This window comes from Microtus ochrogaster, chromosome 22 (assembly GCF_000317375.1).
Source record: "Microtus ochrogaster isolate Prairie Vole_2 chromosome 22, MicOch1.0, whole genome shotgun sequence".
Taxonomy (NCBI): Eukaryota; Metazoa; Chordata; class Mammalia; order Rodentia; family Cricetidae; genus Microtus; species Microtus ochrogaster.
Genome location: NC_022023.1, coordinates 12,176,601 through 12,202,113, shown reverse-complemented (window position 1 = coordinate 12,202,113; position 25,513 = coordinate 12,176,601). Strand labels below are relative to the sequence as shown.

Below are 25,513 nucleotides of genomic sequence, written 5' to 3'. Positions count from 1 at the left end.
GAACTAGCTCTGTAGACCAGGCTGGTCTCGAACTCACAGAGATCTGCCTGCCTCTGCCTCCTGAGTGCTGGGATTAAAGGCATGCGCCACCATCACCCAGCCTGTTTCCTTTTCCTAATGAGATCAATTTGTCTCCCCAGTTTCTTACTTTATAACTAACCTCTGGTTCTTCAGATTGTAGCTTGGTTATCATTGACTTAACTGATATTCACATATAAGTGTATGCATACCATATTTGTCTTTCTATGACTGAGATAACCTCACTCAGGATTTTTTTTTTTTTGGTTCTATCCTATGTACCTACAAATTTCACGAATTCACTTTTTAAACAGCTGAGTAATACTCCAGTATGTAAATGTGCCATATTCTCTTCAACCATTTGTCTGTTGAGGGACATCAAAGTTATTTCTAATTTCTGGCTAGTATGAGTAGAGCAGCAGTGAACAAGTTTGAGCAAGTATCTCTGTGGTAGAATAAAGTGTCCTTTGGGTATATGCCCAAGAGTGGTATAACTGGATCTTGAGCTAGATTGAGTCCCATTTTCCTGGTGAGTTGCCATACTGATTTCCATAGTGTCTATCTATACAAGTTTGCACTCCTACCAGCAATGAATGAGTGTTCCCCTTACTCCACATCCTCACCAGCATGAGCTATCACTTGTTTTATTGTTCTTAGCCTTTCTGAGAGGTTTAAGATTAAGTTTCAAAGTACTTTTGATTTGCATTCCCTGATGACTAATATGCTGGCTAGTTTTATGTCAGCTTGACACAAGCTAGAAATACTTGAAAGGAGAGAACCTCAGTTGAGAAAATGCTTCCGTAAGATCAGGCTGGAGATCATTTTCTTATTTAGTGATAGATGAGGGAGGTCCAGCTGATTGTGGTTGGTGCCATCCTGGGCTGCTAGTCCTGGGTTCTAGAAGAAAAGTAGGCGGAACATTCCTCCATGATTTCTGCATCAGCTCCTGCCTACAGGTTCCTGCTTTTGAGTTACTGTCCTGACTTCCTTTGATGAACAGTGATGTGGAAGCGTAAGACAAATAAACCCTTTCCTTCCCAGTTTGCTCTGGTCATGGTGTTTTCTTTCAATAGTAACCCTAAGAAAGCTAATGGTGTTTAAGATTTCTTTGTTTTTCAGCCATTTGAATTTCCAGTTTTGAGACTCTGTTTAAATCTGTACACAATTTTTAATTAGGTAATTTGTTTCTTTATACCTAGTTTTTGAGTTCTTTATATACTTTGGATATTAATTTTCTATCAGATGTGAGTTAATAAAAAAAATCTTTTTCCATTCTGTAGGCTGACACTTTGACAAAATAATTACACATTGACAAATGTTGATGTCCTTTGCCATGTAGAAACTTCCTGGTTTTATGAGGTCCCATTTATTTATTAATTGTTGATCTTAGTGCCTGTGCTAATAGTGATCTGCTCAGAAAGTCTTTTCTCTTGCCAATGTTCAAGGCTATTTCCTACTTTCTCTTCTGTCAGGTTCAGTGTATCTGATTTTATGTTGAGATCTTTGATTCATTTGGAGTTGAGTTTTGTGCAGGGCAAGGAGTATGGATCTACTTGAATTCTTTTTTTTTTTTTGAGTTTTTTTATGAATTTTTTTTATTGAGAAAAGGAAGAAAAAAACAAGTTTCCGCCTCCTCCCAGCCTCCCATTTCCCTCCCCCTCCTCCACCCTTCTCCCCCTCCCCGCACTCCTTTCCCCCTCCCTCTCCAGTCCAAAGAGCAGTCAGGGTTCCCTGCCCTGTGGTAAGTCCTAGGTCCTCCCCCCTCCGTCCATATATAGGAAGGTGGACATCCAAACTGGCTAGGCTCCCACAAAGCCAGCACATTAAGTAGGATCAAAACCCCTCGCCATTGTCCTTGGCTTCTCATCAGTCCTCATTGTTCGCAATGTTCAGAGAGTCGGGTTTTATCCCATGCTTTTTCAGTCACAGTCCAGCTGGCCTTCGTGAGCTCCCAATAGATCAGCTCCACTGTCTCAGTGGGTGGGTGCACCCCTCATGGTCCCGACTTCTTTGCTCATGTTCTCCCTCCTTCTGCTCCTCATTGGGACCTTGGGAGCTCAGTCCAGTGCTCCAGTGTGGGTCTCTGTCTCTATCTCCATCCATCACCAGATTGGTGATATGCAAGATATTCGTCAGTATTGCTATAGGATAGGGTCATTTCAGGTTCCCTATCCTCAGCTGCCCAAGGAACTAACTGGGGACATCTCCTTGGGCTCCTGGGAGCCACTCTAGGTTCAAATCTCTTGAATTCTTCTACATGCAGCTATCTGGTTTGATCAGCACCATTTGTTGAAGATGCTTTCCTTTTTTTCAGAGTGTATTTCTGGATGCTTTATCAAAAGTCAGATGTCCACAAGTGTGTAGATTCATGTCCATCTCATGAATTCAGTTCCATTGATCAGTGTGTCTGTTTTTGTGCCAGCACCATGCTGTTTTTATTACTATAACTCTGAAACACAACTTGAAATCAGGGATTGTGATAGCTCCAGCATTATTATTCAAGATTATTTTAGCTATCTTGGGTTTTTGTGTTTCCATATGAAGGAGAATGTTGTCCTTTCAATCTGAGAATTGTGATGGGGTTTTAATGGGGATTGCATTGAATTTGTAGATTGCTTTCAGTAGGATGGCCATTTTTACTATGTTAATCCTACCAATTCATGAGTATAGGAGATCTTTCCATCTTGTGATATCTTCTTCAGTTTCTTTCTTCAGTGTCTTAAAGTTTTTATCATACGAATATTTCACTTGCTTAGAGTTAACCCAAGATAATTTATATTCTTTGAGCCTACTGTGAAAGGTGTTCTGTCCCTAATTTCTTTCTCAGTCCATTTGTCATTTGAATATAGGGCTGTCTCCCAGCCCTCATTCAGCACTTTGTCCCCATCTCTGTCTCTACCCCCTTTTTCAGACACACAGCACGTAGAGTTAGGATTCAACTTAAAATGTGTTCCACTCAAGCATTGCTGTATGAAGCGGGAATGCAGCCGTGAGAAGGACAAGAGAGATTGTCACAGTGCCAAGAGACAGATGTGCACAAGCATCCATTCCTGTGTCAGAGAGTGCTAAAACAATAAACCAGAAGGGAAAGGGATAGGGAAGGAAGTGGTTTTGAAGTAGGCTGTGAAGAGTCTTTCTGATGGAGTTGAACAGAAATAGGAGTGAGGTGAAAGAGCTGAGCGTGGTCCCTTCTAAGAGAAGAGATCTTGCCCAGGGAGGAGCCTTCGTGTCTTTCCCTGGGCCCTTCCCCTTAGGACTTCTGACCCCCTCGGCCTCCAGCTAGACTCTCAGGATGAATGGGCACACAAACTATTCACATTTAGCCACCATGTGGAATCCAATCCCTTGATCTCCATGTCATGATTACATCACCCTCATGTTGGTACATTTTAATCACTAATTCGTCCCCTAGTAAGAGAGAAATTCCTACTGTGTAGCTGTGGGGATGCCCAAATACCCAATACTGGGCAGATGTGACAGGCAGCAGACTATTAACTGCATTACTCAAAGCCTGGAGTGAAAAAAAGACATTATACACCCACCCCACAGGCCCAATGGTAGCTCCACTCAGAAGCGGTGGACAGTGTAAAATGGGGCTGATAGTTTTAATAGGATCAGGTGCCATGCAGTTACCACAGGAGAATATGTTTGGTTATTAGAGTAATTTCAAGGGTCGACAGAGAACTGAATGCTGATCCTCGGGGATAGTAGGAGCTCTGCCTGTTACCTTTGATTGGAAAAGATTCTTTGTATGAGGGCCGTATCCATGGGTACAGGCTGGGAGTGCAGTAGAGGCCCTCCTAATTATATTAGATGTTGAGCTTTCAAATGTCATTTAAGCCAGTTGTGTTCAACCTGTGGGTCACAATTCTTTCACAGGGGTCACATATCAGATACATTTCATTACAACTTATAAAAGTAATAAAGTTGCTGGCATAGGCCTCTAGTCCCGGTACTTGGGAGGCAGAGGCAGGCAGATCTCACAGTTCGAAGCCAGCCTGGTATAGAGTGAGTTCCAGGACAGCCAAGACTACTTAGAGACCCTGTCTCAAAAATAAATAAATAAAACAAAACCAAATAAAAACAAATAATAGCAAACAAAAACAAGTGAGCTCCATGTTCAGTAAAAGACCCTTATCTTGATGGAGTAAAATAGAACAATAGAAGAAGAAACCCCGTGGCCGCCATGCCCTCTGCACAGGTGGTTACACATAGAGAAAATGGCTGTGAGGAGCTAAGTGTGTGGAGCATGCCTGTGATCTCCGCACTCAGAGGCTTAGTCAAACCGATATTGAGTGAGAGCTACAAAGAAAAAACAAAAAGCAAAAAACTCAGAATTGTAATTTGCTTACATGTTCATTTATTTTAATCATGCAGAATACCAGCTTCACAGTAGTGTAAGAAATTTTAAAAGTTCACATGAAAACAAACCCATTTGATCCTGTTTTTAAAATGCTTGCAAGTTTTCAGTTTCTATAAGAATTTATTTCTAAATGGCTACATACTTAACAGGACTTTCTGAAAGAATTAGGAAAATAAGCTTGCAGTCTGAATACAAAAAGCCTGAAGATTTAGAGGACTTTATGTTAATACAAACACCATGGCTCATCTACAAGAACCACAAGAAACTGACAAGAGTGTGTCAAAATCGCCTAGAGGCTTCTTAAAACACTGATTCCTGGGGACTATAGTCCTGTGCCCTCTGATGTCTAGTATCTAAAAACATAGTTCATGTATGCATTGACTAGCTCTAAGATTGTTTACAGTCAGCAGACTAATTTTGGAACATGTTACAATTAGAAAATCTGTTCATTTTTTTTAAAATTTGAGAAACAAATGAGGCAAAATTATTTACACTGAAATGACTTGATTCTATCTTTTTGTTTGTTTGTTTTTCAAGATAGGGCTTCTTTGTGTAGTGCTGGCTGTCCTGGAACCAGCCACGGTAAACCATGCTAGCTCAAACTCACAGAGATCTGCCTACCTCTGCTTCCAGAGTGCTGTGATTAGAGGCGTACACCACCACCAGCTTCGATCTTTATGGATTTGATTAAAACAGCAGCAGTAAAGAAATACAAGAAATTTTCTATTTATATAATAGTCATTTTAGTCCTCTGATATAAAAGTTTTCTTTTGTAAATTATGAGAACAAAAAGGAAATTGAAAATGGAGAATTTTTCTCCTTTATTACCACTGACCTTACACTTAGATGTTTATATTTTCCTATTCCTTCCTAGTATCCATCTATAAAAATACATACATATAATTATAATCAATGATGAACATAAAGTATTTTCTTTTTTGCTTAACAAAGTCATGAGATTTTTCCCATTGTGATATGGTAGATTTTTATCATATGACAACAAAGATTGATAAGCACTGTTTGTCGTACTTAGATAAGTGAACCAGTCTGTTTGTGGGTGATGCTGAAAGTCCTCCCAGCACGGCAGCAGTCTGGTGCAGCTGCTGCCCTAGTCACAGTGAATGGTAGATGGCGGTAGAGTGTGAGGGAAATCCTTCCTAGAAGACAGGAAGTGGCAGAGATCTTAGGAGGTGGGCTCTGGCTTTTATAAAACTAACTCAGAGATCCTGTGAAAACACCATGATCTCTTTCCCAGGACAACGTCCCAGGAGCTTCTTCCAGTAGAGGTACTACCACTTCTTCATATCCCTACACTGGGGAACCAAGCTTCTAACACATGAACGATAGGGGGATACTCTCAGACTATATTTAGGCAATAGTATTAGGGATAACATTCTAAATATGATATAGCTCCTGCAGGGGCTAGGGAAATGACTATAGATAGGGAAGCATGAAAGCCTGAGTTCAGATCCTAGTGGAGTAGATCTGTGACGCTCGCTGGCTGCCCAGCCTAGTGGAATCAGTGAGCTTCAGGTTCAGGGAGAGACCATGTTTCAAAAAATAAAGGTGGGAAGCAATTGATGAAAGGCCCCTGGTGTCCGCCTCATGCCTCTGCATGCATGCACATGCCTGCATACAAACAAGATACAGCCCCTGGAAAGTTTCATGGGCTAATAGTATTAATAATTATCTAGAGCCTATTTATTGAGCACCTGGAGCTAGGGATGCTAAGTGCCTTTCATTTGATAGTCACAGTAGTAATACGTGTGTCATGTGAAGAGATGAAGAAGCTACAGTTGAGTAATTTGCCCAGGATCACATAGCCAGTAAGTGACAGTCATGACTTGTACTCATATCTAGCTAGCTTCCAGAGGAAAGCATGGTCAACAGGTAGATTTACAATGTTAATCCTAAATTTCAGAGCCCCTCATTTGACAGTGCAGGGCTTGAAATGTTCAAGGTAGAATTAGAAAGCTGTATTGTAACTAGAAACCATTTCTAGATAAGCATTTTGGGAAATTGCTGATGATTCTTGGAGCCTATTTTGCTAACAAAATATTGTAAACAAATACTCATTTTTGTAATTGAATAATATGTGTCTCTGAAAAATGAGAAGTTCAGCCATCAGAGAAGACAGAAAGAGAATAGCTTGTTGTTGCTTGTATGTAAGCCCAGCAGCATTCAGGAGGCAGAGGCTGGAGGACAGCCTGGGCTATGTAGTGGGTTCCAGGCAAGACTGAGTTATAGTATGAGACCCTGTCTCAACATAACAAAATTAAAAATAGCACGCTTATAAATAATCACATCTAGTTTCATATTGTATCATGATATGAGGAGAAGAATGACCATTTCTTGGAATGTTCTAGGGAATTTTGACCTTACTCTATCTGAAGTTTTTAACCTCAGTAGCACTTGGAACTGGTAGATCTTGCCGGGCAGTAGTGGTACATACCTTTAATCTCAGCACTTGGGAGGCAGGAGGATCTCAGTGAGTTCGAGGTCAGCTTGGCCTACAAAGCGAGTTCCAGGACTGTTATGTAGAGAAACCCTGTCATGAAAAATTAAATAAATAAACAAACAAAGAACTGGTAGATCTTGAGAAGCGCTGACTTACCTATATTTAAAAAAAAAAAAAAACAAAAACGGAAATGGCTGGGCAGTGGTGGCGTACGCCTTTATCCCGACACTTGGGAGGCAGAAGCAAATTGATCTCTTGTGAGCTTGAGGCCAGCCTGATCTACAAGAGCAAGTTCCAGGACGAGCTCCAAAGCTATAGAGAAACCCTGTCTACAAAAAGAAAAACAGAAATTGCCCAAATACGTAACTAGGAATGATAGATATGCAACAAAAAGCTATAGAATCTGGAACATGGAAGTGAAATAATAAATGTGTATCTTTATTAAGTCTTATGTGGTTGGAGAGAGAAACTCAGCCTGGTCCAGACTAATGGTTGCATAATAGTACATTATTAGTTCTCATACCCCCTGTGTTAAAATGTATTCTAGAGATATATGTTTGTCATTACTTTTAAAAGTACAGCTTTTGACATCAGACAGTGGTAGCTCACACCTTTAATTCCCTGGACTCAGGAAGCAGAGGCAGGCGGATCTCTGTGAGTTTGAGGCCAGCCTGGTCTACAGAGTGAGTTCCAGGACAGGCTTCAGAGCAACAGAGACACCCTGTCAAAAGTTCAGCTTTTGCTTTATTTCACTAGAACAGATTTCCAAGAGTAGGAGTAATTCTGTTGAGTCAAAAGGCATGAATAGTTCAGCCTCAATAAATTATTGTACTGGATATAACTACTTTACAGTTTTAAATAGAACCAAATAGGATGTTTAGAAGAATTTTGCTAGGTTTGGGAAAAAACTTAGAATTTTTATTACACTAATATTATTTTGAAATTGGCAATAAATTATTAAAACATTGTTTCTATTGTGTTTACAACATTCTTTCATAACTGAATTTATCTTTAATAGATTGATGAACTCCCAGAGGGAGCTGTGAAGCCTCCAGCCAACAAGTATCCCATCTTCTTTTTTGGTACCCATGAAACGTAAGTTAACAAAATAGCCTAAGTTTCAACAGCTCTGATCTGACTCCACTAGATTACATATTAATATGTGATCTATACTGTTTAATGTTAGTTATTATGTCCTCTTATAAAATAACAGACAACACATTTTATTACTGTAAGGTGCATTAGTTATTTTTGCATGTTGTAACAAAACATAACAGAAGCAAGTTTGGGAAGAAAATCGGGGGATTTCAGTTCCTCACATCAGGGAAGGCATGGTGGAGTCTATGCAGGAAGAAGATGTGGTTCTAGGTTTTTACATGTGGACTAGGACTAGGACATGCAGAAAAGGCAAGCCGAGCCGGGGCAGGCATGGCCATAGCGTAAAAGGTACGTTTCTGATGACCTATCATTCATGCCTCACCCAGTAAGACTCCACAACTTCCCAAATTAACATCACTGTCTGGGTACTAAATGTTTGAACCTAAGAGCAGGGGAGAAGGGGCATTTCAAATCCAAACCATAAAGTAAGTTTTTGTTCATAGAAGTCTTGATTACTGAAAGCACATCTTTGCTTTAAATGCCATTTCTGTTTGTATTTTAAGTGTTGGTTATCAAACCAAGTCTCCTTTCAGGACACTTGTGAAGTCCTAGAGCAATTGACTGACTGCTGGGACCCTGTACATGTCCCGTTTAGAGAGCATCTTCCACTCATTCTTACAGGACAAAGTTATGTTCTCTTAGCTCTTTCAGCTTTAGACCTAAAACAAACATACTGCCTTTTAAAGATTTTCTAATTACATTTGTTAATATATGGATTCTAGTAATATATACGTTTATTTCCTTTTTTCACAGTAATCCAGAAGTGGGCACAGGTGAGGGTGGATAGACAGGTTTGCGCTAAATGAGTTCTAAGAGTTGCACCCTCTCTCAGATCCTACCATTCCTTGGTATTAACCTTGTGTGCCTGTTCGTGAGAGCCTCGCTATATAGACCACATTAGCCTTGAGCTCACTGAGATCCCTCTGCTTCTCCTCCTAAGTGCGGAGGTTAAAGTCATTTGCATACCTAGCTCATTGGCTTTATTTAAATACTAACGTTTCCTTTGTGCATGTGCATCTTCTAGGGAGAGGGAAAGAGAGAAGAGTGAAAAACAGGATGACTTGTAAGGAAATGGCAAGAAAGGTCCCTCAGTCACTTCTGCTTACACTCATTCCATTGTCAAGAATTTGGTCATGGAACCGCACACAGCCATAGGGAAGCTGGAAAGTGGTTTCCAGTTTAGCAGTTCTGAAATATGGGAGAAGTAATAATCTGTTAATGAAAGGCAGAAGAAGAAGAAGGTTTGGGGGACAATTTACAGTCTTGCCACACTCTGTCATTTACTTTCATTTAAATGTTAGCAGAGTTGGAAAGGAATCTTAGCTTGCTATTTCTCCCATTCTAACTTGACCTCATTCTGGTCTTGAAAGCACCAGGGTAAAGTCCTGAAGACAGAAATTTATTTTCTTGTGTGAGAGATAATGTGTATCTTTCAGGAAATAATCTTTTAGGGCTTTTTGGTATTGTTTTGAGTTTAGTTTATTTTGGCTTAATTATATTGTTGTTGTTCTGTGTGTGTGTATGCGTGTGTTGCTGGACTAGTTACAAGTTCTCAAGGAGGCAAGAAGCTAAACCCAAGTCTTATTTTCATCTCACAAACACTGTATACCTTTTCTTAGGTTGCTAGAAAGCTTAGAAGTAAATGTTTTACCTATAAATAGAATATGCTTTGTGATACATATTTTATTTACCTCACTCCTGACCTTATTTTATATGCATACCATTGTTCTGATTTCCTTAGAATGACCTGTTCCAAATTATCTGGCTGCATTTTTGGGGACAAGGCAAAAGTTAACTTAGAAAAATCTCACTTGTACTTTATGCACCATTTACTAAAATTATGTGTTTACTTTTATTCCCTTGGTAAGTATTTGTTTTTTTAAGGTATTCTGTAAATCAGTGGAAGTGGAAAGGTGCCCTAAAAGACCTGCCAACTGGCACACAAACTTTAATCAGCTTAACCCACAGTTGTTTCCTATGCATAGATCAATGATTGCAAAAGTCAAAGGCCAGAGTAATAATTCCTGTTAAGTTTCCTTGAAAGTGAAGTAGACATATAATGTTCACTTTTTCTCATGTTCATGTTGTTCATCAAATAAAACTTTAACCTACCCATCCCTCAAAAGTTTTATTTTTGGTTGTGTATTTGAGCATTTCCTTTCCCCTCCTCCAACTCTTCCTGGATCCACATCTCCTTCCCTACTCAACTTTGTGTCTTTTCTTTTTAAACCACCAGGACCAATTTGTGCTGCCCAAATATTCTTGGATGTGTGATATCTTAGTTTAGATTCCTATTAATGTAAAGAGACACCATGACCGCAGCAACTCTTATAAGGAAGAACATTTAATTGTGGTGGCTTACATTTTCAGAGGTGCCTACTGAAGGTTCTGTCCCACACAGTCCCGCAGCAATTCAGTCCCAAATAAACACACAGAAGCTTATATTCATTATAAACCGTTTGGCCTATTGCTTAGGCTTATTACTAACTAGCTCTTACAACTTAAATTTACCCATAATTCTTGTCTATGTTTAGCCATGTGGGTTGGTACCTTTTCTTAGTAAGGCATTCTCATCTTGCATCCTCTGTTTCTGGATTATGACTGCATCTCTTCCTAGAATTCTCCTCGTCTGGTTGCCCTGCCTATGCTTCCCGCCTGTCTACTGGCCAGTCAACATTTTATTAAGCCAATATGAGTGACAAAACTTTACAGTGTACAAGAGCATTATCCCACAGTACAGATGTTTAGTCCATTATCATTATGGTGTGACATGGTGGCATGCAGGCAGACATAGTGCTGGAGAAGTAGCCAAGTGTCCTACATCTTGCCTTGAAGGCAACAGGAAGTAGTTTGAAACATGGGTGTGGCTTGAACATGTATGAGACCTCAAAGCCTGCCTCCATAGTAACACACTTCCTCCAACAAAGCCACATGTCCTAATAGAGCCACTTCCTTTGGGGGGCATTTCCTTTAAAACAACCACATGTGATCTTCCTGGAGTATGGCTAACTAACAGGTCTACACTCCTCTCCCTGGTAGACAGGGTCTCACAGAGCCCAGAATGGGCTCAGACTCCTGCCTCCACCTCCCATGTGCATTGTCAGTGCCAACACGCTTAGTACACATAGATTTGTTAGTTGATTTTTTAATCATCTGGAGAGAGCATTGCTATACCCAGTCAGAAAATGGAATTTATGAATTACTGCTAGCATGTTGACTGAAAGGTTTCAGTATCATCTTTTTCTGATTTCTAAATTCCTATCTCTAGCTCATAGTTTTCTTTAATCCCCAGAAAATATTTTCTAGCTCCCTACTTGATATCTTCTTTTGAATGTTTTAACTGGGACTTCAAGTTTTACAACTAACAATATGCTTCATCCCAAATTTTTTTCTGCAAGAGAAAAATCGTAACATTTCAGAAACTAACAACTCTAGCTTTCTTATTTATCATCCTGAGCCCTTAAAGGTAGCCTCAAATCCAGTTTCTCCACCAAGGTTTCTTTCCTGAGAATGAAATCTGAATTTGATCATTTCTTCACCAACTACACCCTGGCCCAAGTTGCCATCATTTTTTATTTCAGTAGCCTTCTGTTAGTTCTTGCTAACATCCTAGTACCTAACCTTCACTTGGTTTCCAACATGACAGCCAAATGGTGCTATGAACAAAACTCAGAACCTTGCATGGCTTCCCATACTACTCAATACCTTTGCAATGAGCTCCAAGGCCCTAACAGGTCGCTAGCCTGTTACTTCTCTAACCATGTCCATACTGGTTACTGTTACTCATTTCACTCTAGCTGCCCTGGCCTCTTCTGTGTTTCTCAGGCACACAATTTTTTCCCAGGTAACAGTACAGAGGGTGCCTTCACCTCCTTTACTTAGAAGTTCCCTTCCTGGTCATGCCTTCTCCAGTCTTTACAGCTGGAATTGTAGAAGTCATCCCTAATGTACCCATCTGGGATGGGCTCGTTTTAATTGTCAACAGCCCAACCTAGACTCACCAGGGAAAGAGTTTCAGTGAGAAATTAGCTAGGTGAATAATTTGTCTGTGAGGGGTTTTCTTAATTGGTTATTTGAACTAGAAAGACCCACCCACTGTGAGAGCACCATTCCCTAGGATGGATTCTGACTGTATGAGTGGAATGAGTTGAGCTTCAGCGTGCATGCGTTAACTCATTGCTTTCTGCTCTTGACTGTGGATGTGATGTGTCTAGCTACGTCAGAACCCTTGACTTCCTGACAGTGGTAGATGTTAACCTCAACTATATGCCAGATCAACCCTTCCTTCCTTAAGTTGCTCTGTTAGGGTGTTTTATTACAGAAACAGGAAAAGAAACTAAGACACCATCCTTCTTTGTATACAAGAAATATGTGTTTAGTTTGCCATTTTAATTGGTCTACTATCAGCACCTGTGCTTCCTGAAGGCAGCAATTGCTGTGCCTTATTCCCATACCATTGCAACAATGCCTGACACATAGGAGTTTAACTGGTATTTATCATATTAATAGCTACGTAAACTTTAATTTGAAATGTCTCAAGGATGTCAGCCAAAGTGAGCCTTAGTAGTTTCACTCACTAAATTAAGATCACAAGTCACGATATTAAAGGTTCTGTTCAGTGTGCCCCAGTCTGGTAGTTACAGAATTTAACTACTTTTTCTTGAATATAATTAATTTAGTTAGGAAAGCTTTAAATTAGATATAATTTTGTTTACTTTGCTACTTCTGGGTTGTTCTCCCCCCAAGCAATTTACAGAAATAATTTTGGCTAGGCTAACTATTCTAAAGTAGTATACAGAATTAAATAATTTTTATTCCAGTATTTAAATTCCTAATATAAATCTCACAAACCCTTACCTACAGTAAGATTAACATAAATACTAGTTTAAAATAATGATTGACACAATCAAAGTAAATAGCTCTAATTCTATCTTGTGTAACTAGAAATCAATTTTAAATGAAGTATATCTGTAATATTAATATAAAGTCAAAATTGGACAGTCCACAGTTGCTGACTTTACATACTCAGATATCCATTTTATTGCCTTGAAATATGTTTCTAAAGCATCTTGTGATATGTGTTTAACCCAGAGGGTTTCTGTATACTTTAAATAACTTTATTGTAATGTGCTCTGACGTCATATTTGATCTTGATATTACAGCACCTTGTATTTGAAGGTCAGCGTGTCAGTTCTATTTCTGATCTATCTCTGCAGTGCATTTCTAGGTCCTAAAGACCTTTTCCCATATAAGGAATACAAAGACAAGTTTGGAAAGTCAAACAAACGGAAAGGATTTAATGAAGGATTATGGGAAATTGAAAATAACCCAGGAGTGAAATTTACTGGGTACCAGGTAATAGTTTGCATCACAGTCTCTTGTTGTACTCTTATTCCTTGCTTTTAACTCTTATGCATCTTTGTAAAATGTCCTTCTTGTTAGTACTTACCTTCCATTTGTTTGAAGTCAGAGTTCTTCTTTGGCTATAGCAGCAGTTTTGTTTTGTTTTGTTTTGTTTTTTTGATTAAGTACCAAGTCTTGCCCAGAGAGTCTGAGTTAAGTGGCCATTGAAAAATTGACTCTGACAGTCATTTGGGTCATTAATTGAATCAGGATTACCCATGCTGCTGAGATTAGCTTCAAATTCTTGACCACAAGCAACCCTCCTACCTCAGCCTCAGCTGGAATTAGAGATGTGTGCCACTATGCCTGGCTGTCATAAAATGGTTCTTTATTTTAAAATGTTAGAAGTAGGCCAAAGTCTTTGAAATTTAAGCAGAGTGATTGTTTCCACAGTTTGTGTTCTTGTTTTTTTTTCCAAAATGTAATTGGCTGATTCTTTTTCCCCTTAGACAATTCAGCAGCAGAGCTCTTCAGAAACTGAGGGAGAAGGTGGAAATACGGCAGATGCAAGCAGCGAGGAGGAAGGCGATAGAGTAGAAGATGGAAAAGGCAAAAGGAAGAATGAGAAAGGAGGCTCAAAACGGAAAAAGTCCTACACTTCAAAGGTCACTGACAACCTCCCTCCCACTATTCATGTCTCATGCATGTTCACTAAAGGCTTTCATCTGGGTAGGAGGTATAGTTCCTTGGCAAAGTGCTAACCTAGAACATGTGATTCAGCCACATCCCCTCCCCCACCCCCACATACACACTAAAAACTCTAGAGGCAGAAAGGCAGAAGCCCTGAGGTATTCGGGGAGTCAGCTGATTGCCCTGAACGTACTGTATGCTTAGTTGAAGGAAGAAGGTTAAACATAATACTGTAGGGTGCATCCGTACCAGACATTGAGTTAAACTGGGTATGCAGGACTGAGGATTCAGACTCCATCGAAAGGGAGAGGGGGCACAATAAACAAGTAAATAATAAACAAATGTAAATTATGAAAAGAGGAAGAAAACAGAAAGAACAGGTACCCTTAGATCTGGAGCACAGAGACACAGGTGAATGCTAAACAGTGCAAACTTGCAAGCGGTGTCGGTGAATGGGTCCAGGTTCTGTTCCAGACATAGCAGCAGTGACGCAATGGCAGATTTACAAAGGGAAGGAGTAGGTTTGCTATACGGTACTTTAGATATGAAGTCAAAAATACCCTGAGATTTGTGAAAACTTTTGAAAGTAAGAGAAATGGATCCTTGAGGAGCTAAGATTAGTTCAAGATTCAGTAGAGTCTGTCACATGATTGAACACTTAAAATTATTTCTGTTTCGATTCTTGTATTTATTGGCTCTGTATAATTAGGAACCCCTGAAAAAACAAGTACCAAGAGCTTCTCATACAATTAGGATTTGACTTTGGCAGTTGTTAAAATCTACCTACTAACATATAGCTAAAATGATATCCATTCATTGTTATTACCTGTTGTGTGATTCACTATGTATCTTAGTAACTACTACTAGGGCTAGAGAGATGGTTCAGTAGGTAAAATGCTTACTGCACAAGAATGAGAACCAAGTCTAGATAACCTAGCACCCACCTGAAATCTGGGCCCATGTGGCTGTAACCCCCGAGCTGGCAGGGTAGGTGAGACAGGATGATCCCTGGAAGGGGCTTGCTGGTCACCCAGTCTAGCCCAATGAGGGAGTCCAGTAAGAGACCCTACCTAAAAATATAAGGTAGTTTCAGGCCTTTTTGAGACCATTGTGTTCTATATATAGGCAGCACTAAATGTATGCAATGGGTATTAAATTTAAAAACAAAAAGCACAAGCACATGTAGTTAGGAGGGGAAAATAGTGGGGAGGGGGTAGGAGAAATTGGACACATGCACACACGCACACACACACACACACACACACATAAGCAAACAAATGATTGCTTTTGGTGAGGATAGAGTTGGTTAGTTTTAAGTTGAATTTCTTTTAGCATTTGTGTTTTCCTTAAACATCCATTTGAATTTCTACTTAATTGATTACCTGCTGAGCTTGTATGGAATGTGTTTGCAACCTTAAATTATGTAAAAGCTACATAAGGCTTCAAAGACTTAACAATGGACATGTTGCCTTTAAATGTCACTATTTCATTGCATGTTTCCACAATCAACAATACCAAGACTCATAGTTAGGGTAGAGTTAGCACTTTAAAGCAGTAAAGGTGAAGCCTGAAATTTACAATTTAAAGGATTGTTTAATTTTAATTAATTAGAATTAACTATTCTTATTTAATTGAAATTTTCATGATCACTTAAGAACTGTGTTTATTTTTTCACTGTTGCTGGCTTTCCACAATGCTAGGAATTAAAACTCCTTGTCCATGCTAGGCTAATACTCTACCACCTGAGCTACTTAGTACCCAGCCCAGAATTCTAACTTTTTTATATATATTTGTGTGTTGAAGTGGAAGGTGTTTGGATTTTTTGTTTGCTTGTTTTTTGTTAGTTAGTTTGTTTTCTTTGTAGAGGGTCTGTCTCTGTGATCCAGTCTAGCCTGGAACTGGATACATATCGCAGATGAGCCTTGAACTCATGGTGGTCTTTCTGCTCCAAGCTCTGAAATGATGTGATTCCAGGTAGCTAGAAGCCCGGTCAGACTGTACCTTTTTCCTGTTAATAACACAGTGCATCTCAACTGTCACGTAGATCAGAATCCTATGAATTGCTGTTGACATGCCTTAAGGTCCCAGAACTGCTGTTCCAGGACTTTGTAGAAAGGCTGGGAATCTAGTTTATAAGTCGGCTGACACGGAAATGACACTGGGAGAACCACTTCCTACTGTAGCCCTGTTACTCTCTCTGGATTCCCAGTGTTTTCTTTTTTTGAATACATGAATTTCTCTTAAAATTGAATAGTCTACTTTCGTTCTTGAAAACTAGTAGTCTGTAAACCTTCTTAACATCCAGTTAGGTAAAAGGATTGTCTCATATCTTCTCTATCTACAGGATTGCATTTACCTTTGAGGGGAAAAAAACTCAATAATCAAAATAAAAAACCAAAGTACAGCAGGTCTGAGGAAAGTGACTTATCTTTTAACAAGTATATAGCTGGTTCATGTTAACCAAGCACTAGCAGAGACTAGAAAACTGTAAATTAAAAGTATTTTATGCAAATGATTTGTGGTTAAGGCTTATCAGATCCTTAAAACAAATTAGTAAAAATGCTAAAAGAGCAAGAATTTTAGTTAGCAGAACAACAGTTAAACGTAAAACCAATTCAAGTCCACACTGATAAAACAGATGATAAACACTAATTTAAAAGAAACTTACAGGACTTATGATCTGAAGAGCTTTACACAGTTAGTTTTGCAGCCAGATTTCCTGTGAAGATACTATTGTCACTCATTAGGAGATGTCTAAAAATGCCCTGCCTCTCATTGGTGTGAGACTTGGTGTTTGTATCATGCTAAGTGCTGAGAAGCATAAACTCAGGGTTACTTACAAACAACCTGCACAGACATTTATATATATTATGATGTTCTACGTTTGGCTAAGAGTGGGAGGTCAGCACTGTTACTTGAGGATACCTCAATCTTAAAAGGTAAAAATGATAGCATTTTAAACTAACAGTTTGGCTATGGTTGGTAGTTTTAATCAAGTAAAATAGAAGCAATCTATTTATGTGTTCTGTAACTAGAAGATCTTTCTCCTTGTATTTTAGGTTTATTTCATGTGTGTGTTGCCTGCATGTTTGTATGTACAACACGTGTGTGTTATTGCATGCAGACCAGAATGGGAAATTGGATCCCCTGAAACTGGAATTATGAGTGGTTGTTAGCCACTATATCAGTGCTGGGAAGTGAACCCAGGTCCTCTGCAAGTAAACTCTTTTAACCACAGCCATCTCTCCAGCCAATCTTTGCATTTAAAAAAACATTATATATGTAAGGGACTGGAGAGATGGCTCAGAAGTTGAAAGCGCTTGTTCTTGTAGAGGACCAGAGTTCAGTTCTCATCGCTCACATCAGGTTGCTCACCAGCACTTACAACTGCCCCTGTACCACACACATACAAAATAATTTTTAAAAACAGATTGTATGCCGGGCGGTGGTGGTGCACACCTTTAATCCCAGCACTCGGGAGGCAGAGGCAGGCGGATCTCTGTGAGTTCAAGGCCAGCCTGGACTACAAGAGCTAGTTCCAGGACAGGAACCAAAAGCTACGGAGAAACCCTGTCTCGAAAAATCTAAAAAAAAAAAAAAAAAACTGATTGTATGAGAAAGTTCCAATTTGCTAATTCATTTCTGGAAAGCAAAAAAATTGTTGGGTTAGTCAATTTACCTTAGTTCTTGTTTTTAAAGTATTTGGAGATTGATCTAAAAGTATTTCTCCTCCCCTCCCTTTCTTCCTCTAGAGAAATGGCCTCATGTAGCCCAGGTTGGTGTCAAACTCATATGTAACCCAATCATGTTGTTGAACTTTCGAGCCTCCTCCTCTATCTTCTGAGGGCTGAAATGACAGATATCCATCCTCATGCCCAGTATATATAGTGCTGGGGATCAAACCCAGGGTTTCCTGCATGCTAGTCAAGCACTACTAACCGAGCTACAAGCCCAGCCATTAAAACTTCTTAAGAGAAATACAGATTTAATAGATAAAAGGGCAAGCTGGTCAAGTTCAGAACATGTTAAAGGAACTGCTTTTGGACAAACAGCTTAGCTTCATTCACACAAGCCCATTAGTCATTGTTTATTGTTTATATGCTTGTAATTAAACTTGATTTTTACTTAAAAAAAAAACTGCTTAAGAGGAGTCATCATGGTCACTCAGTTGGTAACAGCAGTTGCCACCAAGCCTGATGACCAGCTCAGGAAGGAGAGAACTAGCTCCCAAGGATGTTGTCTGACTTCCACACATGCTGTGGCAGGTGCATACACCCATACAAATACATCCTCATACAATTCTAAAAATTCCAAAAAATGTAACATCTCACCATCGTATATAAAAAATACAATTGAAGCCATATTTTTCTAGTTCTAGTACTGTTCTGCCAGGCGACTTCTGCTGCAAACTATAATTTGATTTCAAATGGAAGATGACAAAGAAAACGTCCTGGCTCACCAGTGTTCCCTTGGTGATTAAGTAATCACCCATAGTTTAAAGATTAGATTGCAGTGTCGTGCTGTGGTGGGAAGGCCTTGTCAGAGTCTTTCTAAGTCTGTCCCTGATCAAACAGTACAAGGTCTTCTGCCTTCAATGCCATGTGCTGTCTCAGGAAGTTCACCCCGACTCTCAGGACCTTGGTTTCTATTGCTATAAGGTGACTTTTCAGTTCTGACATCTACTAAGGTGGTAGGTCCTCACCCAGTTGTGTTTAGTCATGCTGTGGGTGTCTGTAGAGTCCAAGTTTTAATATCATATTTCTTGCGATAATTAGGTGGTTGTCTAGCCCATATCTGCTTCCTTTCCAGCTAGTTACTCTAGGCCCAGAGAAGTAAAATGACTTGTCCAGCAGCACCTAGTCCAGCCTTGGCACACTGAATATGTTGTGTATGTCCTCCATCGAGTCAGACGATATGCAAACCAGCTCCTAATGCACCTCTTTACTTATGTTTGTGCATTTGCTGGAGCTCTGCTTTTGACTCTGATTTTTAACTTTTAATATTTAGAAGTCTTCTAAACAGTCCCGGAAATCTCCAGGAGATGAAGATGATAAAGACTGCAAAGAAGAGGAAAACAAAAGCAGCTCTGAGGGCGGAGACGCCGGCAATGACACAAGAAACACGACTTCAGACTTGCAGAAAGCTGGTGAAGGGGTGAGGATGTGCTGATGATTTCCTTATCTCCTGCTAACCTAGAAGACATTGCCCTGTGGAGTCAGTGTCCATGGCTTAGCCTTAGTAGACATGCGGTTTGTTGTATCCATTCACAAACCTGAATGAGCGGTCAGATGTTTAGAGTCTGAGGACAAAAGAGCGCCACGTGGAAACTGTACCTTCCTGGAAAATTGGAGCTCTGAATATTTGTTCTTTTTCAAACTACTTTAGCAGCTACAAGTATTTTAAAGTAGTTTGAAGGTACTGAAATTGAGATTTAACAGTTCTGTTTCTTTACTCACAAAGTCAGTAGCATATCCAAATTAGAATATAAGTATTCAAGCTGGATCTGAGTGCTGATATTTAAAAGACTCACAGGACTTACTTTGACTCTAGTTGACTTCTGTTGGCTTTGGCATTGCAGGCAGGTCCACATTTGTGAAAGTGGTAGGAAGGGAATTTGTGCACCGGGGCCTTTCCCCATAGCACTTTTCTCTGTAGACCAGTTGTCGTCACAGAATAACCTCTGAAGGCTGAGCACTTGAGAGCACAGCCCTGGCCCAACAGCACTGACTCCCAGCAACTGCCCTTGATGAAATCGTGGGTGAGCCGTGGAGCCTGGGAAGTGCGCTGCTCCTCTGTTCAACTGGTTCTCTATCCATTCTCGCCTGTCCACACCGGTCCCACTTGCCTGTCAGCTTTCCCTCTTCATCCCACTCACCTGCCATTACTCTCCAAGTACACTTGGTTGTTCTCTTACACCACGCAGGTTAGGCTTCTGCAACCTCCACCTCTTTTTCCTCCTCTCAGCTTTTGAAACAGGGTCTTGCTGTATGCCCCATCTGACCTAGTACTCACTGTGCAGCTCAAGCTGGCCTCAAATTCATATTACTCATGCTTGAACCTCTTGAGTGCTGGGTCTACAGGGTGCATCACCAAGCTTGGCCTTCTTCTTCAAGTCCCCTTCTCTCGCAGCATTTAGTACCATGCTGCTCTTCTCTCCTCCCGACTCTCACCAGTCACCATTCTCTTCTGTTCCCTCCCTCTCCTAGACTCTCCTGCAGTCTGCCATGGTATGCTTCCTTAAAAGTTCACACATCCACAGGGGCGGGAGCGCTTGGGGGGCAGAGGCAGGTGGATTTTCTAGTTCGAGGACAGCCAGGGCTACACAGAGAACTCGTCTCGAAAAACAACCAAGTTCCTATTTCAATTTTTATTAACATTGTTCCATGTGGCTTGCTTATAAACATTTAATGATGGTATTTACTCACTGCTGTGCTTTTAAGTTCATTTATTTGGTTATATAGCAGCAAGTTTGATTTTTTTTGTTTTTAATTAAAGTTCTTACTCATGGGGGGTGCTGTTACAGCTTGCCATACATAGTTCATGTATGGAGGTCCCAGGACAACTTTCAGGGATCTGTATTCTCACATGAATCCTGGGATCAAGTTCAGATCTTGGGCTTAGCAAAAGTACCTTTACTCACCAAGCCATCTTGCCAGCCCTTATTCATTTTTCAGTGCTGTGTAATGCTCAGGTTATAGAACATATAATGTTGGCAGTATGCCAAATTTATATATTCAGTCTACTGCTAATGGGTTTTTGTGCTATTTCCAGCTTTGGGCAGTTCAAAACTACATTGCTATAAGCATTCTGTCTCCTAGCGTACATGCTCGAGTTTTCTTAGTTTGCACTAGAGCTGGAGGTGCTTAAGTCCAGGTTTATGGCTTTCAGGTTTACCAAGTCCCTTTCTGGAGGATTGGCCAGTTTATGCTCAGACCAACAATGCCAACAGTGTATTATTTTGGTGTCATTCTGATTTTGGTTTTTGACAATATAAATGGTCATTACAGTATGAATTTGTAATGCAGTGTGATCAGTGATATGTCTCTTTTTATGCTTACCAACTGGCCGTGTTTCTGCTCCATGATACACATTTCCAGGGTTCTGCCTGTTTTCCCATTAGACTTTTTTTTACTTCTTTATAGGGCTTTGCTTATGCTGTACGATACTGTTTAATATTTGTGTCTTATCTATTAACTTTCTTTTGATTTAAAAAAATTTCTTAGTTTTATTTAGTCAGCTGCTCACTTTTCTTCATGTGGTTAGAATTGTCTGTCTTTAAGAATAACCATCGTAGCCGGGCGGTGGTGGCGCACGCCTTTAATCCCAGCACTCGGGAGGCAGAGGCAGGCGGATCTCTGTGAGTTCGAGACCAGCCTGGTCTACAGAGCTAGTTCCAGGACAGGCTCCAAAGCTACAGAGAAACCCTGTCTCGAAAAACCAAAAAAATAATAATAATAATAATAACCATCGTAACCATCTACTAAAATCATGTGCCCCCCCCCCAGTGTAAGGTTCTGACTAGGTTCTCTTGTGCTGCTTTGGTCAGTTACCCACTCTACGCTATAGCAGCTTTCTAACAAGTGATGGTATTCCATAAAGCTGATAGATAATGTTAAACTTACTTTTAAATATGGAATAGCCTTGAGCTGGGATAGAATGTCAAATGACCTTGATGCTCAGATTGTTAAGAAGGATTCAGCAGATGGATTATCAAAGGAACAGTTGCTGGAGCAGTGTCCTGTACGAGATAAGTACACGTGAGGGAGGGAGTATTAGGGCACAGATACACACAGTTGGGGACTTGGGAGGAGAGCTTATCAAAAATTCTTGCGATTGCTTCTATCTTCTAAAGAAACAAGGTCATGACCTGAGGAAATGCAGGAAAAGTGCTGAGGTTTCACAGAAGGGAAGAGGTTTAAAAAGGCCTGGAGAAGAATAGGAGGGTGAGTGGGCTTGAGAAATGAGGTGGTTGCTAAGGAAGCGGGACTCACTTGGGGCTGGTGGGCATGAACTTGAAGTAAGCAGAGGGAGTGACTGTTTGCTCCAGGCAAACTGAGCTGTGCAGGCATAGAGAACAGAGGTGAATTCAGCTGGAGTTCGGGTCAGGAGGTTGAGGCCAGGGAGCTGCATCGGAAGGAGGACACTATGGAATCCAAAATATGTTAATGTAGTAATTGGAGTTTTTGGTGTTCGGTTTTTGCATTTTCTTTTACGTTAGATACCCCCTGGGAAGTGTATAGCTGGCCAAGATTTTCCCACTGTTGCTTGGCTCTCCGTCTTCCTTATTCTTCCTTTACTGTAACAGGAGCTTGTGGATTTGGTATGATCCCATTTACCAGTCCTTTGATTGTCTGTCAAAGCCTTCAGGAAGTCATTGTCTGTGTCTTGAAATACGCTGCCTGTGCTTTTCTTCACTTTTTTTTTAGTTTAAAAAAAGTGTTGCATACATGCATACAATGTGTTTTGATCAAACACTTGCTGTTTCCTCCCCTTCAGTTCCTCCTCTATTTCTTGGCACCACTTTCTCCGCTCAGCTTTATATGCTGTTTTCTCTAACATTTTCAGATTACTAGGTCTTCCATAGAAATCTTTGATTCCATTTTGAATTTATTTCTCTACAGGGTGGGGTGCAGATTCAGTTCTATCTCTTCCAGGAGTGTATCCAGTTTTCCTAGAACCACTATTGAAAAGGCACTTTCCTCCTAATACATGTTTTGACAGAAATAAAAACTGGGTGCTTTGTCTGTGTGGTTTTATTTCCAGGTCCTCTGTTCTGTAGTCGCTTGGACTTCATGTCTGTGTTTGCGCTGAGACTGCAGTTTGTGTGTCTCTGTAGTATAGTTTGAGATCTTGGGTTTTGTACCTTCAGCATTATTGTTCCTGTTTAAGATCACTGAGGCTTTGGGGTCTTTACGTTTCTGTATGTATTTTAAGATTGTCTTTTCTAATTCACTGAACAGTGTCTTAGAGTTTTGATGGGAATTGTATTGGATATGTGTATCACTTTCAGTAATGTAACCATTTTCACAGTATGGATTCTGCCCATTCATGAGCTTAGATTCCCTGCCATCTCCTGGTTTCCAGTTCTTTCTTCAGTGTCATGAAGTTTCCTTGTGAAGGACTCCTACCTCCTTGGTTAGATTTATTCCTGGGCTTTTTACTTTTCTTGGAGCTATTACAGATAAGATGGTGTTCTCTGATTCTCAGCAAACTCATGATCAGTGTGTGGCAAGTTTTCTGATTTCTGTATGTTGTTTTTGCATCCCACTACTTGATGCTTATCTGGTTTAAGGATTTTTTGGTGAATTCTTGGAGATTTTTTAAGTATAGGATGGTGAGCTGCATATAGGGATGATTTCTTCCCCCCTCTTTCTAGCCCTTTTATTTCCTATCTTATGAATAGTAGTGTCCTAAAAGGTGCTCGCATTAGGAATTGGTCTAGTTTCCTTTTGTTGCTGTGATAAAACACTGACCAAAAGCAACTTGAAGAGGAAAGGGTTTGTTCAGCTTCCATTTCAGGCCATAATCCATCATTGAGAGAGGTCAGGGCAGGAACCTGAAGCAAGGCAGGAGCTTGCAGTGGGAACTGTGAAGGCATGCTCTTTGTTGTTCTGTGCACTGGCCTCTCACTGGTGTGTGGTCAGCTAGCTTCCTCTCACAGCACAGGTCCACCTGCCTGGGGATGGCGCTGGCCACAGTGGGCTGGGCCCTGCCACATCAGTCAGCAGTCAAGACAATCTGATCTGAGTAGTCTCTCCTTAGATGGCCCTAGGCTGTGTCAAGGTGACAGCTGCTGCTGACTAGGACAGGACCTGAACTAGTCAAGTTTTTGTTAGCACAATCCCTCAGACCATTTGGATCTCACACACCTTTTACTTGTTTGGAAATCCTGGTTACTGCCTCCTCAAATGCTGACCTTTGTGGTATGTGTCAGTCATTCTCTAAACACTACTGACTCTTAGAAGTCTTTAAATGTCAAGAACCTATCGATGGAGGACTAAAAATTATACTTTTCACTTAAATAATCAATTTTTATCACTAGCAACAAATAATATTTTTCTTAGGAATTAGAGTCACTATATTTTCATAAAGTGGTCAATTCTAAAGCTTTTTATTAGTGTATCATAACCACACAGATTCATTAGGAAGTTTTTATCCATATACACTATTATTATGTTTATCCAGACCTGGTCCCCTCCCACCTCCATTTTCTCCCTTTCCCTTTTTAAATCTAGAATCTGAATGTGATTTTTTTTAAAGCCTTATTTGTGTAAGTCTTATTTATATCGTTTTGTTCCAGTCATTTTCCTTCAAACAGCATAGTTTCTTTTTTTTTTTGACTGACTGAAACTTGTATGTGTGTCTGTGTGTGTCAGGTTTTCTTTATCTTTGCATAGACCCTAGCATGGTTCAATGACTGGGCTGTTGTGAGTAAGTGCCACAGTAAACATGGTGTACAGGTACCTTTACTGTATGCTTTGAGTCTTTGTGTGTGAATTCAGAAATGGTATATATCATCAGCAGTAATTCTGTCTTTTTGTTGTTGCTGTTGTTTAATTTGTATGCATGCCTGCGCATTTTATACCAGAGGGCAGCATTGAAATTCTCCATCACTCTCAACCTTTTAAAAGAAAAAAAAAAAAAAGACAATTTCTCACTGAGCCTTAAACTCACAGACTTTGCAGGCTGGCTGGCTAGTGCCCCCAGCCATCTCTGCTTCCTCCACAAGCACTGGCATTGTCCCCAGCTGCCCTGGTGCTGGGGATCCACTCGGTCCTCATGCTGAGCAGCAGGCACTTCCCTCACGAATCCACCTCCCCAGCCCTTGTCCTTAGTCTTCTGAAAACCCTCCATACAGATTCCCGGCAGCTCTGCTCTCTGTCTCCCCAGCACTGTGTCCTCAGAGCATTTCTTGTTTATTTCCTTGTGATAAATGGCCATCCCTCCTGGGGTGAGATATCTTACTGCTCAGTTCGCCAAATATCCAAATCTTAACATCAATTTTTTTCACATAAAAATTATACTCCATGAGAAAATCCTTTTGGCTTCTGCCTGCCATATTTTGGGTATCCATTAGCTTTGCTGCCCTGTACAGCCTTTTTCAGTGTGCCTCCCATTAAAGTACCTCAAGGGGGATTCTGATTGGATCCTCTAGATGTCAGTCAGCATAGCCATGGAAGGCACGGAAGGGGATCACAAAGCATGAGCACCACATTGACTCTTTGGGTAGAGGAAGTGTCAGGCCTGGCAGATAACCAGAGCGCTGTGTCCAGTATGGACACCACCCTGAGTTAGGGTGACTAGAAGAGGACGGTAGCTGGCATGAGTATTTAAAGCTGTAGCCTCTGCAGCTGCTCCACAAGTCCCCGTCTGACAGTGCCTTATTTAAAAATAGAGAGGTGTGCTCCTAAGTGCTCACACTGGTGCCGTCATCTCTCAGTGCATTGACACTGCTCTGAAAGTGCTGCTGGAGCTGCTGGATC

General features: G+C 40.4%; 1 protein-coding gene across 1 annotated transcript in view; it reads left to right on the top strand.

Annotated features, from left to right (window-relative positions):
* Hdgfl3 (HDGF like 3) overlaps positions 1 to 25,513 on the top strand; it is a 52,069-nt gene that overhangs the window by 23,976 nt on the left and 2,580 nt on the right. The window contains exons 2-5 of the mRNA XM_005357674.3: positions 7,858 to 7,934; positions 13,214 to 13,352; positions 13,850 to 14,005; positions 19,038 to 19,184. Of these exons, the coding sequence (XP_005357731.1) occupies positions 7,858 to 7,934; positions 13,214 to 13,352; positions 13,850 to 14,005; positions 19,038 to 19,184 (519 nt within the window). The remainder of the gene's footprint in view (positions 1 to 7,857; positions 7,935 to 13,213; positions 13,353 to 13,849; positions 14,006 to 19,037; positions 19,185 to 25,513) is intronic.